The sequence below is a fragment of the Nannobrachium achirus genome (genome assembly GCF_963921795.1).
Source record: "Nannobrachium achirus genome assembly, chromosome: 13".
Classification (NCBI taxonomy): Eukaryota; Metazoa; Chordata; class Actinopteri; order Myctophiformes; family Myctophidae; genus Nannobrachium; species Nannobrachium achirus.
Window position 1 is genome coordinate 37703160 of NC_137833.1, and position 18298 is coordinate 37721457.

The following is an 18298-nucleotide window of genomic DNA, read 5'->3' on the forward strand; positions in this document are numbered from 1 at the left end:
AAAATGTTATACCTCAACACTTATTGCTCGTCAGGGACAGGGTGAGGGGTCCCCAGTTAAAATATGATTATTGTGGGGGTCGTGGCCTGAAAAGGTAGAGAAGCACTACACTAAGGTAGAGAGGTCTACACCCAACAATGATGCACACTGCTCATGGTGGGAGTTGAAATCCCTTGGGGATGGACATGGCTTATTGTGCTGCTCCTATTTCTGCATTTTCTTCACAGGCCGTCTCTCAATGCATATCCCAGCTGAATCAACAGCTGCACCATTGCAGGACAGGACAGGAAGCAGGTCTTACTCCTGCCATGTTGTTTGCTGTTGTGCCCCCCCCCCCCCCCCCCTACACACACGCATGCACACACACGTGCACACAGGGTCACGTGTGTACAACATATGTGCCATATTTCATGACACAGTCTTAATGACATCCTGTTTGATTTGAGTTACGGCCCTGCACACATGTCTACCTGCACCTTAGCACCTCACTATGAACCAAACATCTCCTCCCCCCAAGGTCTGGCCGTGAAACGGATCACAATCGTAGACCCGCATATATATATATTCATAATATGCATTTATTCCTTTCAAAACAGGGCAGAGTGGAAGAGAAAGGGCAGAATGGAACGTTAAATGTATAGTTAACCTAATTTCGTGCAATTATCTTGACCTATTTGAAAGGTATTTGACGGCCTCTTCATAAAAATAAACGCCGTCCACCCTTTAAAATGGTGTGTGGTCTGCCAGAAATCACTCCCATCTGCGGGCCCGTGCCAAGAACAGCATCACTGGACAGGAAACAAGTTCCACGGAACAAAACCCTATAGAAAAAGTCAAGAGGGCGGCAGGAATAAGTTAAGACTCTTTAAGAAAATATAATTGCGTTTACCTGTATCAACACACGGCTGTCATTTTCAGCGTAAGCACCATTATTCCACCTACTGTATGCATACGTTCCGCTCTGCTTTGTATTATTATAACTGCATTTCCATATTCCTTCTTGGATAGAATTGGAAATGATTAGAAATGCAAAAGTATGTTGGCCCGGTTTGATATACAGTACAGCCTAATTCTTCCTTTGCTTCATGGCTAACACCTGTTGCTTAATTTCATCTCACAATATATCTTCTAAAATATTGTGCCGTAATGTGGGACTTTGTTGTTGTTTTGTCAAATGATGAAAACTTTATGAGGGTCCATATTATATATTTGCTGCTGCAGTACTTTTAATTAAACTCCTGAGAGTTTGAGAAAGTGTTGAATTTCTTTTGCCCAGACGAATAACAACGTTTCAGAGAATTGAGCTAAACGCCATTGTGACATAAAACAGAAACCTCTGCTATGGGCCCATGAGACTTATTAAAAAAAATAAAAGAAATCGGGGAGGTGAGGGAGAAAATTGTGGGAGAGGGTGTAAAGGAATTCCTCGACATCACCAGGAACATAGTGTTCCAGAAATGTGGTGTTTTTGGATCATGCAGCTGACGGAGTCAACATGTGACTTTTGATGGAGGGGTGGGGGGATCAGATTTAGCTACAGGGGGTCATTTTGATGTATTGGACTGTATGCTGCTCTCATAGATTCCTCAATACTGAAGACAGGGGCAGGGGGCGACATGATGTAGATTACAATCTCTCCTGTCTAAGACTAGTTCTAAATTCAGGAAAACTTACGTCTTATCAGATTCTGGTTTGAAGCCTAGATTTTGCTTGCGGGAAAAGCCATACAGAGCCAGACTAGAGTCAGTAGGCCTGGTGCACACAAATATTTGTTATACGACAAAATTGACTTTCCCGTCTGCGTTGATATGTCATTTTGTCAAGTGACATATCACACTTATCACCCGAAGCATAAATCAGACTTTTATCTGAAAATGGTAGTGACTATGCTAGTGATTCATACAAAATGCTTAATGTATAAGGTTCCTGGTTATATCCTGGTAAGCTCCCCCTGTGTTAGTGTCGAAGAATTCTTGAGCAAGATACTGAACTGAACCCCTAACTGCTCTAGATGAGCGGGTTGATGGCTTGGTAATTTGGTGCCTTGCACGGTTACCTCTGCTGTCGGTGTGCATGGGAGAATGTGAAGCACTTTGGATAAAGGCGCTACATAGCGGTAAATGCATTTACCATTTAGAAATGCACCATTTTTAATTAAGTCTGAAAGAGAAGTGTCCTTATTCTCCCTGTATCCAAAATATGATGGTGTTACTCAGTAGAAACCAGTAGTGACTGCTGTGCCAAAGTCAAGGGATTCCATGACGATTCGAAGATGCCATTTTAGAAAGATGAGTCCCCAAGACCTGCATCATGGGCCAGCCTCTGATGAGCGAAGAGGAACAGCATGTCAACAAGACACATTTCTTATACAAATGTGCTTTGCAAAGAGTATTTGGCAGACCGCACTCTTTTGTGTTCCGCTGAGGAATGCAAACAACAGTATGACTTTCTGTTTTGTTTAAAAGGACAGAGGACATCAAACTCATTGTTTTTGGCTGTAAATGTTCTACTGCACAAGCAAACCCAAAAACAAAACTGCACTTACAGGTGGCTTTAATAAGGTCAGTGCTCCTTACCTAATGCTGCTTTCCAGATATTATTTTGTCAGGTCATAGTCTGTCAGCGACAATACTAGACGGTCAGCATTTACAATTGATTATATCAGGGGTTCCAATTGCTTTTACATGCCAAGCACACCCAAATAGCTACGTATAGCAACTGGTTTCAGCCCACTTTAACCCATTTTAAATATTATAAAATAGCAGATACAGTATACAAGCTCAAAGTGCAATGAGCTTGTAGATCTGCTACTTTTGAAAAAAATCATACATTTGTGCAAATCTTTGAATATATAGATTTCTAAAGTGAACATTTTTGCTTCTGGGACTGGGGGTCCCTGGAACAAAATATTTTGAAATGGGGGGTCGGCACTCGGCAGCCAAATACATATAATTTGGGGGGGGCGTCCTTGACGTGAAAAAGTTTGAGCAAAAGTTAGGATTTAGAAGACATAGGAGAATGCTCTGTCTTAATGGGTTAAAAGACGATGGATTGTTAGCTTGTAGATTTTTGAAAATGTAAAAAAGTTAAAAAAAGAAAACGTGTATATAGTATATAGTGTATTTTAGAAACTCAGTGAGGCTTGAAGGGCCTTCCACTCAACCATCATGGTCTCAAAGAGTCTGTAGCAGCAGAAGGAGAGAGAGAGACAAGTGTAGCTGGATGAGGTCGTCCAGACCAGCTTTCAGCCCCACAGGAGCTCCACTTGTCAAAATGAGTTGCAGGGGACACCAAACACACCAGGATATTTCCCTTGGTGATTCATGCATCGATTTCACGCGGAATACAGCGTGTTGTCTTGACTGATGTGGTTGCTTTTTGCCTTCGTTTCATCATAGCCACAAGCCGACGCAAATATTGAAACTATTTATCTTTGTGAACGGTGCTCTTGGAAGGAGCTAAGCTCCAACATCTGGCTTTGTCCGGTCCCCAAAAAATGTCCGGCCCCCAAAGAATGTCCAGGCTCTGAAGCAAGGGTGGCATACATCTGGCCTAGATATGGCCTACATCTTGGCACAAACGTCTCAAAGTTTGTTGTACGCCCAGGGTCCCGTTGGCCAAGCTTCGCAGGATGCACTGTGATTGGCCAGCGGGACGCTTAATGAAATTAGCTCATAAATAGCACCGCTCACTTCACACTAGGTTTGATTTTTGGATAGTCCCAAAAGTGTGGATTGCTGTAGCACTGCACAACTACAGTATCCTTTGAAATCAGGTTATTAGATGAAGCGCACAAAACAAGAGTGCAAAGCGGTTTGTTTGTTTGTATGTGCGTTGTGTGTACAGTATATGTACTGTATGAATGTACTGTATGTCACTGTCTGCATATGTGGACAACAGAGAGTACTGACAATGCAAAAACAAACTTGGGTTACACACACAACCATGTGTTTCAACCATGCACCCCACCACTAGCAAGCCCTCTTGTTAGAGAAAGCTCACTGCTGCTGTTAGCCAAGTGTCTCTCTCGGTCATATTCGCCCATGTGAGCTTTACGTGACTCCTTGCATAACACCTTGGACTCCTGGGGTTACTTAAGCAGCGGCCACAGCTCATATAATGGGGTTAAAGTGGTCCTAGGGTCCCCCAGCTCACGTGGCTGAGGAGGCGGCCAGAGCTCTCATTTCTCCTCCACCCTAAAAGCACGAACCCCTGGTATGCGTTAAAACAAACAAGCTCGATAGGACCTCTGTGAAAACAAGGAAAGTGAAGGACAAGGACAGATCCATCTGGACTTATTTTCCGGGAGGCCTGACTTGTTCTTGAATTAGAGGGGATTTGAAGACAGACTTTTTCCCCCTTTCACTAACACACACCCACTGCAAAAACTTACCAGCTAACTAATATTATATTTACATTCAGGCTTCAAATATATTTTAGTAAAACGTGTTAAATAGTCTGGGTTGGCGGACTCTGGTTTCAATCATTTTCATATCATTCATTTTAATACATTTACTTGAAACAAACCAGTAAGACTCCCTAATTGGGAGATAAGCGGCCGTCAGGTCGCATGTATACACGCAGCCTCATGGTGGTGCTAGAAGAGGGGCATGTGACAAATCAGGGGCGGAGGCTGTGGTTTACCAGCCAACGAGTGCGTGTGCAAAGTTTGGCAAGGATAGGGGCAAAGGTGCCGGAGATAAGAGTAGGGACAAAAGTGTGACGTGACGGACAGACAGCCGGTGGAGGTTTTCATAGAAACTTGCGACTTAACGGTCGCAATGACATGATGACGAGTTAAGTGTTTACTTCTTAACACATGTAGTGTGTAAGACTTCCCCTGGTGTCTTAACCTTCTGTTTTCTATGGACCATAACTTACACACGGATCATTGCGGTTGTATTTTTTCTTCTCCGCGTGAAAGAAAAGATGTTCGTTGGCCGTGAACAGGAACCCCCGCGCACACAATGCACACACGCCGCGTACACGGAGCCCGCGAAAATCTGGTAAACACAATGGGAAAAAGCCTTGGCAGTATTCTACATTAGTTGACACTCTGACAAAAACAAAAACAAGTCTTAAAACAACTGATGTCATGAAAAAAGACAATTTGACTAGAATATCTTGAAACGAGCCCAACACGTCTCAATGCAAGTAATTGATCAATCATAAAGACAAAAAATCTAGTTTCAGCCTCGTAGGGCCTTCATCAGGACCCTGATGAAGGCCCTACGAGGCTGAAACGCGTCGGTCGTTTTTTATTCATGCTGCCATGACCCAATAAAATTGAAAGTAACAGAGCTGCCTTGGATATTTTCTAAGTTCTTATCCTTACACATGTTTTTGACACTATGGAATGGAACTAGATTTTTTTGTCTTTATATCTATATACCCTCTCCAAAGAGCACCTGTCTACACTACAGCTTTTTGCATTACCCACGGACCCACGTAGCGCTTCTTCTACTTTTATCTTTGCATAATTGATCAATCACTTGAGCGTGTCAGTTTACAGGTTGGTAAGGCAGAGCAGACGACTGATGTTCCCCTGGGGTTCAGACAGTCTGGTTGATTCCTCCATAGGACCGGGGTGAGTCTGGTGGTGATGGAGAAAAACGGTATAGGGAGGTGGGGGAGGTGTATAGCAGAACCACTGAACAGAATTCCCTGGTCCTGTTGGACAAAGGCTTTCGATGAAACAGTTTTCACTCAGTGTGTATGCGTACGCACACACTGCTGCCCCTTGTATTTTTAACCTTTGAACATATGCTCCCGGTTACGACGAGTAGACTTGTCAAAGGGTTCTCTCGTTGATCGCTGCTGACACTTTTCACGTGTGCCAAAGCCAAAGTGGACTCGGTGGATTTTTCAGGTTGCTTTTTGTGGAGGGGGGTTGTACAGGGAACAGGATGGGGTTGGGGGGGTGTCTAGGAGAAATAAAACAATGTCTGGATGCATTATATAAGCTTGTGTTAGAAAGCATGTTTAAACTGGAGTGAAACCTTTCTCCAACACGTTTGACTTCTCTGGGTCTCCTTGCATTACATGGCTGACCTGCACCCTCTTTTTTTGCCCGTATGTGTTTTTAGAGTGCAAGGCCTTTTGTATATAACCACCGATGGCTGAAGACTGTATTTCATAGCCGTGCTCCAAAGACAGCAGAGTGTGAGGGGTTTCAGTGTCCTGGTAGAAGCAATGAGGCTTTGTCCACAGTTTACACAAAGCCAAAGCCACATTCAGACATGGAAGATTCACCGCAGGCTTATGATTAACACTGTCCAATGCTTAACCGTCAAGAAGCGAGCATCCAATTCATTCATATGATACTGTAGACCTACAGCAGTATTACATTGCTGGGAGTTGTGTGAAAGTGCTTGAGTTTAATGTTTAATTGGCTTAACCACCTAAACCTTAACCCAACTACAGTTCCCAAGGGTCTATTCCTTGTCTCCTCCTTTTTTCGCCTCTACATCAAATCTTTGCCAAAAATAGCCAATCTACAGGCTCCGAGCAAATGTTCAACTAATAATTTTGGCTATTATGACATGCCCAGAATAGCGACGCTAGCTAGGGTTCGTTTTGTTAGACTGCAGGTGGATTAAAAAGAATAGAAGTTCGCACAACAGCTGATGCTCCACAGTGTTTATTAAAGGTGATACACCATGCATTTAAAAGGTATTTATGTCATATTGTTTATGTCCCAAAAACGTTTTTCAAAAGGTTTGAGGCTAAATTACCACTCCTGAATAGAGAACCTCTCTAATTTTGAATGGCTCTCAGAGCATTTTCAGCTGCAGTACCACCTTTGGCCTGAACTGCGCCACCCCCCCAAAATCTTTTTGAAAAAAAAAAAATCTTTTGAAAAAAAAAAATCTTTTGAAAAAAAAAAAAAATGTCTTCAAAAACGGCCGTCGATGACGTCAGCGACGGCAGCAAATCTAGACAGCCTGTTTTGAGAACCCGTGGGATGCTTTTAACCTCCGCCTTCCCAAAACCAGAGAAAGACACAACGGTCAGAAATGGGACTTTGTGAGGATAGAAGGTGCTAGTGGGACCCCAAAAAAAGGTTTTAAAATAGGAAAAGTGAAATTTCATGGTGTATCACCTTTAAGTTAAAACATAAAGTTTGATGACGTTTCGGCCATCAGCTGGCCTTCATCAGGTGGTAATCATTAGTCACTAGTCTTCTTTATAAATGCGAGAAATCTCTGTGAGTACTTTGGCTTCATAGTTACTATATATTAGGGCATTCACCAAATATTCGAATATCAAAGTCACTATTCGACGTTGTTCACCAAAGTCGAATATTTGCTTATTTTTGTTTTTTTTATAGTTTTCTCTTTAAAAAAGATATAGTTTATAAAGCTTGGCTAGATAGGAAGTCATAAGAATGAGTTGTCAATGCTCCTGGTGGATGAATTTGTTAATGCTCTGTACCAGGGCTTCTCAAACCTTTTTAGGCCGTGACCCCTAAAATAAACATATTTGAACTGGGGACCCCCACCCTGACAAGCACTTGGAATTGTAGGTATTAATGTGCTTTGGTTCCACAGATAAATATTGTGAAAATAGCAGATCTACATGCATGAGCATGTAGATCGGCTATTTTCACAATGTTTGCCTCTTGCTTACTTAAAGGAGTGGCGACACCGGCCGAAAATTAACATTATGATACAGTAGGTCACGTGGTGTTTCTTCAAACAGTCTGAAAAGGAGGCGGGGCCGTATCAGTTAGTAGTGAATGTATACTTCGTCCGCCGTGTGGTGCCACGCAATGTATACTTCGTCCGTCGTGCGGTGCCGCGCACAACGTGATGGCTTTGTTGTTAGCGTGTAGCCCGGCTAACGCTGCACCGCACGGCTATTTGCGAGCATAGATGTTTGCGAGAGCTATTACACACACACACACACGCGCGCGCTAAAGCACACACACACAGGCTACACACACACACAGAGTGTATGAGCCACGGAGCACGGACCTCAGTCTGGCCGGTGAGACAGCAGGACATGGCTTGCTCCGGTCGGTCTACTCTGGTGCTCCAGTCAGGTTAGGGAAAGAGACAGCAGGGTATGGCCGACAAAACCGTCTCATAGACGGGGAGAAGCGTGTTGACCCTCGTACACCTTTTTTGACACCTTTTTTGAAGAAGACATGTACTTTTTTATCGGTCTAACCATTGATTTTATAGCGAATGCTATATAATTTTTACCCCTAGAACTGATAGTTTTAAAGTTGGTTTAGAAAGTCGGAAACACACCTCGGTCAGCTTTTTTTGGGGCAGTTTCAAAAGATAATGATATGGATACTCGACTCCGCGAGTCTCCGCCCCTCCCCCCATATTAGCCCAATCAAATTAATGTATTGCCGTTACTGTACAGAAAGTACTACTTTCAGTACAGTAACTACAATAAATTAATTTGATTGGGTAATTTAACATGGGGGTACATGACATCATTAAAAAAATTGGCTAATTTGATAGCCATAATTAGCTGTTTTGGCCGTGTCACGCCCCCTTTAATATTTGACAGATTGGCCAGTCCTGTCGAATATTCGACTATTCGAATACTTTGAGGTTGAATCATTCGAATACTAAAAATCACTATTCGTGAATGCCCTACTATATATCCAGTTGTTTTATAAGCCACATCTGTACTCCACTAAGCCCCCGTCTTGATAACTGTAGGCGTGTCATTTACATTCACAACCGCGCTTTGGTTGACAGGTTGATGGCCCAGTGATAACGTTAACGTCTGGATCCAATAGAGCAGTGTGTGATGGTTGCCAATAAAATATTCACTTACCATAACTCACCCTCTGGGGAATTTTGTACGACTACCCTAACTGTTAGATTGTTTTTTTATTTTATTGTCTACCTGTACTGTATGTCATGCCTTTGCCACTAGCTAATCTAGTCTGCCATTTCTGCAGAGCACCTGCTTATGTTTGGGAGAGATGTTAGGTGCCGTGTGGAAGGGTGGGGCAAAATAATCTCATTTAAAAATGTGAACTGAAATTACTGACATCAGAAATGTTGTTCAATTTGAAGCCTGAATCCAACTATGAAGGTGAAGCTGAGATTTAGGTCAAAAGTCTAAAATAATTACTGTATCATTTTCAGTAATCTGTGCACCACAGATCTGTGTCAATACATTGCTTAAGTGTCGCATAACCTATAGCATGTTTAACACCCAATTATCACGTTTGCAGTGGAACGGCACATTTGCTCTGCAAGTCACTGCAACCAATGACTAATGACCCTTCTATGTTCCAGGTCATGGATGAGACAAAAACGCAGATTGCGTGGCCCTCCAAACTGAAGATCGGAGCCAAGTCCAAAAAAGGTGAACAAACATTTTCTCGCTCTAATATTGCATACAGGCAGTGCTCCAAGTGACTGCCCAAATTTGCATACCGTTGTTGTCGGCTGGAAAGTGGAAACCTTGTATGTCCAAAACCGTTCTTTTTGTATTATAAAAAAAAATAGCACACAATGCCTCGCACCGCAAGGGGTTGTGTGCTTGTAGATCTGCTATTTTCACTAGTCTTGTGCAACAGTCTTGTGTGATGAAACAGGGCCTTACTTTACGATGAAAAAAAATAATACAAGGTTTCTGCTCGACAGTGACGATAAGCTTTTCTTTATAGCCTGCATTTGACTCCAATGCTTCTCGCTCCATTTCACTGTACACAAGACACCTTAGACAAGTACTTTGGTCTGGGGAAAGATGTGGCAATAATTCCTTAAAAAAAGGGAGAAAAAAAAAGAAAGTGAATCTCGAACAACTTAGTCTTGTTTGTTCTCCCTCCTTCTGAGTCAGCTTAATGATTAAGAACCTGTGTTGTTTTAACCAGAAGAATGTTCTCATTGACGTAATTAGCCACGGCAAGGACGTATTTCAAGGCCACGCTAGCATTCACCTATCGAGAATGTTTATGAAGATGAAAGCTTGCATACTTCTCATTCCTCACTGGTTCAGTAATTTTATCTGCGTTTGTGATTCTCTCTGGGGGTTGGGGCGGGGGGGGGGGGGGGGGGGTGAGCAGTTGGCTGCGGGAGTTGTTGGAATTCTTCTGGACTTGTGTATTTAATAGCCAAGTTGTTTCTGCATTCTTCTGCCAATAAAATACTATCGAAGCTATTTAAGGCTCTTCCGGGAGGGGGGCGGGGTTGGGGGTCATTTTAGTTGTGCCCACACCCGCGTTGTTGTCCCCAGGAGAATTGCCAATATGCATTTTTCGAACCACATGTGGAATCCAGTTGTGTTATGTAACTTCCTGAATCCATACCAGAAAGTTGACAAGCATACATTGGAATTCCGTTCACCAGTTTCCCTCTCAAAAGCAGTAAACCCCACATCTCCACCTAGAGCATCATCAAGCAGCTACCCGCCCCAGCAACTATGTGTTCATTCACAAAACCTGCACAAACCTCCACAGAGGGGGGAATGCTGTTCGGTGTGTGTGAGTGCGTCTATTTACAAGTCTGGCCTATGATTTGTTGGCAATCAAGACTCCGTCTCCGTCTTGCGTAAACCCGAGAGGAGCGGAGGGGAAGAAGAATGTTAGCTAATCACTTGCAGTTATCTTACAGGCGAATGTGTGCGCTGCATTCTTCTGCGCTACAGAGAAGAAACACATGTGGATGCGACCATGTGGTCCGTAACAACCTGGGGTCATGGGATGAGAGTAGGAAGAGAGAGAGAGAGAGAGAGGGTGGGAAATAGAGTTGGGCGATAAGCCAAAAATATTCCTACTATCCATCGTCGGCCCAAAATTTGCAGATCGCAAATGCAATCGGCTAGAAAAGCAATAATTTGAGGGCAGCTCCACGGTCCTGTAAGCCAGAGTTATACTTCGCCGTACAGCGGGTCGCGTTTCGAAAGTGGCTGATATACAAGCTCACAACGCGTCGCGTCTGCGACATGTTGGGAGCTTGTAGATCTGTAGTAACGTGACTGCAGTGCTTCTCTGACTGCAGTGTGCAAGGTTTCCAGCAGGAAAAAGGCTTGGCCAGGTGGTAGGCTAGGGGGGAGACTCTGGCGTGTGTGCACGCCAACACATTTTAATCGATTAATTCATTCATTCGATTAAATTAATTCCCTTAATTTTGATTAAATCTTATTTTTGCCCTCAACATAGGAGGAGAAGTTGCTTAAACACAATTGCAAAAGTATAGTTTGTTTTGCACGTTTAGGAGGAATTTTGCATAATTTTCACCAGACTCTTGGCCGGATGCTACAGATTTTAGGCCGGGTGGCCCGCTTGGCCAATAAAGCGCTGCAGGAAACCCTGGTGTGACCAAGCCCAGAGACGGCACGCTGTATATTGGTATTACGCACCAATCTCACTCAAGTGTCAAGTCTCACTCTCACTGACCAAAACAACGAAGAATTGTAAAACATCACTTCCATTCCATAGGATATTATTTTAGGACTATTAAAGCTAAGATCACAAGTTGAACATGCAGTAGCCTACCTCGGTTGCAACAACGATGTGGCGAAACACTAGCCTGGTAAGCGAAACACACCCATCCAAGTTAATTTTTTTATAGACAGTCTTGTAGATCTTTTTTAAAGCAGAAGATAATGCTTAAAGGGGCACTCCACCACTTTTCAACCTATGTTCATATAATTGGTCCTCACTCAAAAATAGCTTTTTTTCTTTTTTTTTTTTTTTCTCAGAGGAGAGCTGTGGGCAGGTCAGAAACCCATCGTCTTGTGACATCATCGATTGCCAATCCAGCTTATAGAAACTGCAGGCTTTCTATTCCTGAAAAGTTGCAATTTTAAAGTGGAAGCCATTGTTCTCGTGATAATAAAAATCTTTTTTTTTTAAATATTGATTAATTTTTTTTTTTGGGAAAATGATGATGTCACAAGACGATGGATTCTGAACTTCCCACAGCTCTCCTAGGAGACTTGGACTGAGTAGAAAAAAAATGTGATATTTTATCATGAACATTAGTGAGGACCTATTATATGAAGACAGGTTGAAAAGTGGTGAACTACTCCTTTAAGTGGTTAAATATTTTTTTAAACTCACAGAGAGATGAAAATTGTGACCAACAGTATTGATCTATTAACTTTTTCGCCGCCGTTGACAGTCCTCACCGTCATTGAAAGGGTTAATACCATGGCGCCGTTGACGGTGAGGACTGTGAATCTTACTGTATATACAGTAAAGATATTATTACTTACTTAATGTCGCTCCGGTCCCGCTCGCATCGGTAATGTCGGCGATTTGTTTACAACGCACGTTGGGCGTGCACGCGAAGTGAAGCTCCTCAATGTTAAGTCAATGGAGAGGCCCATAAAGAAACTTCATTTAAACAAAATAGCCATTTTGAGACATTTTGCAGCAGATCTAAATGTAAACAAGGCACAAGGCAGGGCGCAGCCATCTTCATCTTCTTGTCGCACACTGTCATGTGACTAGATGACGTAATCGTTGCCGTCAAGTGATAATCCAAAAAAACAAAAACAACCCCCTTCCGGGCCTTCAAAATAATAGCGGCGGCCGACGGAGGAAACGACGTGGCACCGAGGCACCAAGCAACCTTCAGATTAAGAGGCAGTAGATGTGTTAAAACAAAAACTAAAAAAGGAATATTGGAGATACATGGTTTCAAACTGACAGTGACAATTCTCTTACAGCCAATGATGTACCTTGATGTTTGGAAGCCATGATTGGACAGGCTACACCTGGTGTCAATTGACCGATCGCTATGCCCCTCCTAAAGCCGTCCTTGTCCAATGCCAAGTTAGCAACAGGTTACTAACGCAGCAGACTTGGCAAGCTGCCATGGCGGCGCGCATCGGTGTCTGGCTGCTAGATAGAGATGGGATTTATGGTTCTTTGAAGTGAACCGGATCTCTGAGATCCGTTCCTTTCAAAGAGCCGTTCAAAAGACTGGCTCATTTTAGTTACTGGTTACTTTGTAGATTTTGATTATGATTGTAAATCACTTCCACCCATATAGGCCTATACATTTTGGCCATTGGATACATTTCTGGCATTTGAAAATAGGTGATCTACAAGCTCACAATGTGTCACGTTGCGATGCATTGTGAGCTTGTAGATCGGCTATTTGCAAATGATTTTTCTACATTTTACTCATTGGAAAACCTGTGAAACAGGACATTCTGCATAATGAGTACGTTCTAATATTGGTACTTTAAGTACATTTTGAAACCAATACTATTTTACTTTTACTCTAGTACATTAATAACATTCCAAACTTGATTGCAGTATTGATATGTTTACCTAAGTAAAGACATGTAGTACTTTTCCCACCACTGTTCATTAGAAAGGAACGGCTCCCTACTGTGAACCGAATCATATCGTTCATTTCAAAGAGTCGTTCAACAGACTTGATTCGTTCGCGAACGTCCCACCCACTCGCTTCCGTGTCACAAACACTGAAACAAAAACAGAACGGATTGCACTGACCTACACAAACCCACGGGAATAATTTAGGAGCACTTCATGAGAAAATATAACTGGTAAAACTTGTGTACTGTATGTTAATCTGACTTTAGTATAGGCTATTGTTTTCTTCCTGGACGTGCGTTTGTTTGTGGCAGGTTAGTCTGCAGCTGGGTGCTATTGCTGCACGCCGCCATGGCAGCTTGCCAAGGCACCCGCCTTAGTAACCTGTCGCTAAACGTGGCATTGGGCAAGCACGGCTTTAGGAGGGGCATAGCGATCGGTCAATTACTAGTAGGCAGGCACAAACAGTATGTAGCACTCAAGTTTACACACACGTTTGGCCTCAGAAGACCACAATAGAAATAAGGTTTGACACTTTTTTGTGTTTTATCCTTTTCCAGGGGTCTTCAACGTTTTCAGGCGAAAGACCCTTTAGTTGAGAGAGAGATGAAGCAGGGACCCCCACAACCTGTTCATAGATTCCATATAGTTTCATCTTTTGACATCACGATCATCAGTGTATTTTGGAATCATGTTAATGTGTTTTCAATTATTTAACCACTTGAACGGTCAATAATTAATAAACTTGACCTTTAACTCTGTACTTACTCTACACCAAACCTCTTTGCCGAAAATAGCCGATCTACAAGCTCACAACGCCTTGCAGTGAGTTTGTAGATCTGCTATTTTGGCCTAAAAATATCAGAATATGGACACTAGGTTTCAAGTGGTTAGTATAAAAAAGGGGAGTTTCTATCACACAAAGATTTGGAGGACCCCCTGTAGTAACTCTGAGGACCCCCTAGGGGTCCCGGACCCCCTGTTGAAGACCCTTGTTTTGACAAATATTATACAGCTATATGCACTTTTGTCAATAAAAACATGAATCGGTCAATAGAGACAACAACACTGAAAAGAGATCGATACACATTCCTTTGCAGACTCACTGCTTATCGCGACACCAATCTGCCATGATCTACCCTTGAAGCATCCAATGGCACAGCTGTTTGTCAGCAAAGGGGAATAATGGATTATTTTGAGTTATCTTATGTAATCTTTACAGGCGGTATTTTTCCTTGTTTTGATTATGGTTTTCCTGTGGTGGCAGCCAGGGATCTGTCGCACTCCATAGGATAGGAGCAGATGTGTGAGGGATTCTTATGTGTGTATCTATCCTCTCTTGCCATACACGTCCACACTAGGGATGGGACGATACGCGATATTATTGTTTATCGTGATAAAAAAAACACTCACGATAATCGTATCGTGGAGATTTAATTTATCGTGATATCGTCCTCCGTCATGCACTGGGATCAATTCACATTTTATTTGCAAAGCTGCATATTCGGTACCACTTAAACCCTCTATAATTGGTAAAAGGTACTATAATAAGGTATAAAATATAATATTTTTTCACTCTCTATCAAATGTCTTTGCCAAAAAATAGCAGATCTACAAGCTCACAACGCGTCACGTTGTGAGACGTTGTGAGCTTGTAGATCTGCTATTTTTTGGCAAATGTTCCGCCCCAGGATAATGGATTTGGATTATCGCGGTAATATCGTAAATCGTGATTTCTTTTGTCACAATAATCGTGATATGAAAGTTTCATATGGTCCCATCCCTAGTGTGTATCTATCCTCTGTTGCCATACACGTCCACACTCTATCAAAGTGCCAGGCTCTCTGCTGCATGCATCACCTGCAGTGTGAACTGCTCCAGTGTGATAAGGCCAGTTCCTTGCCTCTGGAGTTGCCCATCATCCATATGCTGTCAAGCAATTTATCATAAGAGCCATATCGCTATTACACAGACCAGGCTCCTGTTGCACCTTCAGAATGAACTATTTCACGCAGGCTACTACCCTTATGTGCCAGTGCTATTTTCCAATATGGTTGAAGATAGTCCCTTTGAAAATAGCAGATCTACAAGCTCACAATGCGTCGCATCGCGTCGCATTGTGAGCTTGTAGATCGGCTATTTCCACTATCAATGTTCTTTTTCAGTATGCAAGTCATTTCTTTGTATATTTAGATTATCTGTCATATCTGCCATGTGCAACTTCAAAACCTACAAGCCAAACCGGGATGTAATTGTCAACGACAGAAATACAATTAAAATCGTTGATCGCAATTATTTGAGTGACAATTAATCGTCATGTCATAAAATGTCATAATCGTGACAGTGCTAGTCATTGACCATATTCACGCAGCAGCCGTTTTCCTCATTCATTCTCGGCAGGGGGAGGGAAAACTCACCCTGACCAGGTATATGAAATAATGAGAGCAAAATGGCCACAATGTGATCTGATCTATCTGTTTTGTAGATTAAGCAAAACTACTATAATGGCATTTTCAAGCCACCGCAAAAGGTTTTAAGGTACATTTAATGTTCTGCAGTAATGATATGCCTTTCGAACCATTGACACAGAGCCACCAGATATTGAACAATTACAAAATGGCCGCCTTGTACTGGACTTCAGCCCATTTCCGTTTTAACAACATTCCCGCAGATGTTTTGAATGAGCATTGCCCGGCCAAATGGATTTAATTCCATGCATTTGTGTGGTATTTTCGGATGTAAGCCTTCGCTGGAAAAATACTTTGGCATTGCCAGTACGGAGATGCGGGTCAAAAGGTTCCTTTTCTGTCAAGTGAAAACGACCAAGTCGTGCGACCGAAAGATTTCTAGCGGCAGCTGCGTGTCCCACCTTGTTATTGTTTGTGTTCAGGGATTGCGTGTGCCAAATTAAGACTTTAGGTGTTCATTTTCTGCTCCACAATCAATCATCTAATGAGAGCTCACATGGAACAGTCCACTTTCAGAAATGTGGGGGTGTTCTGCATCACAACTCTGCAACACTCGTTTAGCTCGGCTAATGTTTACCAGATGTGCTGCTCTCAGGTTAGAAAGACGGGGGCTCTGGAGGGGTCAGACGCCCCCTGATGGGCAATACGGGCAACACAGTGAGGAAGTGGAGGACTTTGTGTTGTCTTCAGAAACAGCTGTATGTTTGGAAGCTTTCCTGGAACAAATACTGTGCCTCCTGAAGGGTCCCTGTCTCGTGCTCTCGTGCTGTTCTTTCTCCTTGTTGTTTTTCCCATCTCAGATGGCGCCCACCCTTCTTGTGACGTAACACTGTTTGGATTAAGGAGAGTTCGTCAGAGCTCTTTTTTTATTTTTTAGGTTCTTGCCGTACATGCTGAAGGCCTGTTGTTCCTCTCCTGCGTGTTCTCTCTCTCTCTCTCTCTCAGGGTTTCTCTTGTAGGAGGCCCGGCCCCCAAGTGTCACTGTAACCGCATCCAGGGGTGTCGCACCAAATTCTGGGCCCTGGGTACTTTACTTTATCTATTGAAAAATAGCAGATATACAAGCTCACAGCGTGGCACCGAGTGCCACGCTGCGAGCTTGTAGATCTGCTATTTTTTTTAAATCGTGAAAATGTGTGCAAGTCTTTGAATATAATATACGTTTTCTTTTTTTTTTTCTTTTTTTTTTTTTACCTATGTTTCTATGTCAGTGGTGCTCAAACATTTTTATGTGAAGGACCCCCAAAATGGTATATTTGGCAACGGACCCCCATTTCAAAATATTTAGTTCCAGGGACCCCTCAGAAGCAAAATTTAAGTTACAAAACAAGTGTTCGCTTAAAAATATATATTCAAAGATTTGCACACATTTTCATGATGTTTAAAAAAAAAAAGCAGATCTACAAGCTTGTAGCTTTGTGAGCTTGTATATCTGCTATTTTTCAAGCTAGCTAAAGTATAAAATAATTAAGGCCCCTCCACCTTGGGCCCTAGTAACTCAGTCCCACTCCCCCCCCTGTGACGCCCCTGCCTGTAACTGCATCCACTCCAGTTAGCCTGAGCCTCTGCAGCTCACACGGTCCCCTCTGCCCATAAAACACAGAGCACTGGGGCTTCTAAACACACTTCCCAGCAACGGCATTCCACAACCGAGCCAACCCAACTCACTGCTCTCTAAAGGGGGACTGGGCTTGGATCGAGTGCTGTCCCTTTCATTTTGCTGCCCTATGGAGAATAGCTTGGTTTTAGTTTTTTTCTTTGATGTGGGCTATTGTGCATGATACAATGAAAAAGAAAATTGTAAAGGATCTCTCTCATCATCACAACGAAGGGGACTTTAGCTAGCCAGGTCTTTATTTCACCCTCACAGTTGTTGTTTTCTTTCTTTTTTTCCCCCCCAACTCGCACTTTTCCCCTCCCGAGTTCTCAAAAAGCCCCGACAACGGGTTCTCTAAGGTCCTCGTTACGTTATAACAATAAATGTGTTGGAGTGAGTTTTGTTTGAGGGCTGTACTGTAAATGTGAGATGCTGGACCTGTGTGTGTTAGCAGGAGCATTCCTGGAAGGAGGCTTAACTGACTTCCTGCTGCAGATGGCGAGCGGGACGAGGACCGTGTGCGTCTTTATGTTTGTGTCTGCATGTTCGTTTGTGTCCTCAGCAGTGGTTCCCAGAAGAGACTAGGGCATTCACCAACTATTCAAATATCAAAGTCACTATTCGACGTTGTTCACCGAAGTTGAATATTCGTTTTTTTTTTTTTTTTCTTTAAAAAAGCTTGGCTAGATAGGAAGTCATAAGAATGAGTTGTCAATGCCCCTGGTGGATGAATTTGTTAATGCTCTATACTAGGGGTTCTCAAACCTGGGACACCCACCCTGACAAGCACTTGGAATTGTAGGTGTTACATTTAATGTAACTCGGTTCCACAGATAAATATTGTGAAAATAGCAGATCTACCGTTGCGAGGCGTTGTGAGCATGTAGATCGGCTATTTTCACAATGTTTGCCTCTTGCTTACTTACAGTTTGGCCAGTCCTGTCGAATATTCGACTATTTGAATAC

The 18298-nt window shown here is 42.8% G+C and overlaps 1 protein-coding gene across 1 annotated transcript in view; it reads left to right on the top strand.

Moving 5' to 3' along the window:
• Positions 1–18298, top strand: part of bicc1a (BicC family RNA binding protein 1a) — a gene marked incomplete at both ends in the record, with an annotated part of 113986 nt that overhangs the window by 39400 nt on the left and 56288 nt on the right. Inside the window, one exon of the mRNA XM_080739738.1 lies at positions 9270–9339. Coding sequence (XP_080595864.1) covers positions 9270–9339 — 70 coding nt within the window. The remainder of the gene's footprint in view (positions 1–9269; positions 9340–18298) is intronic.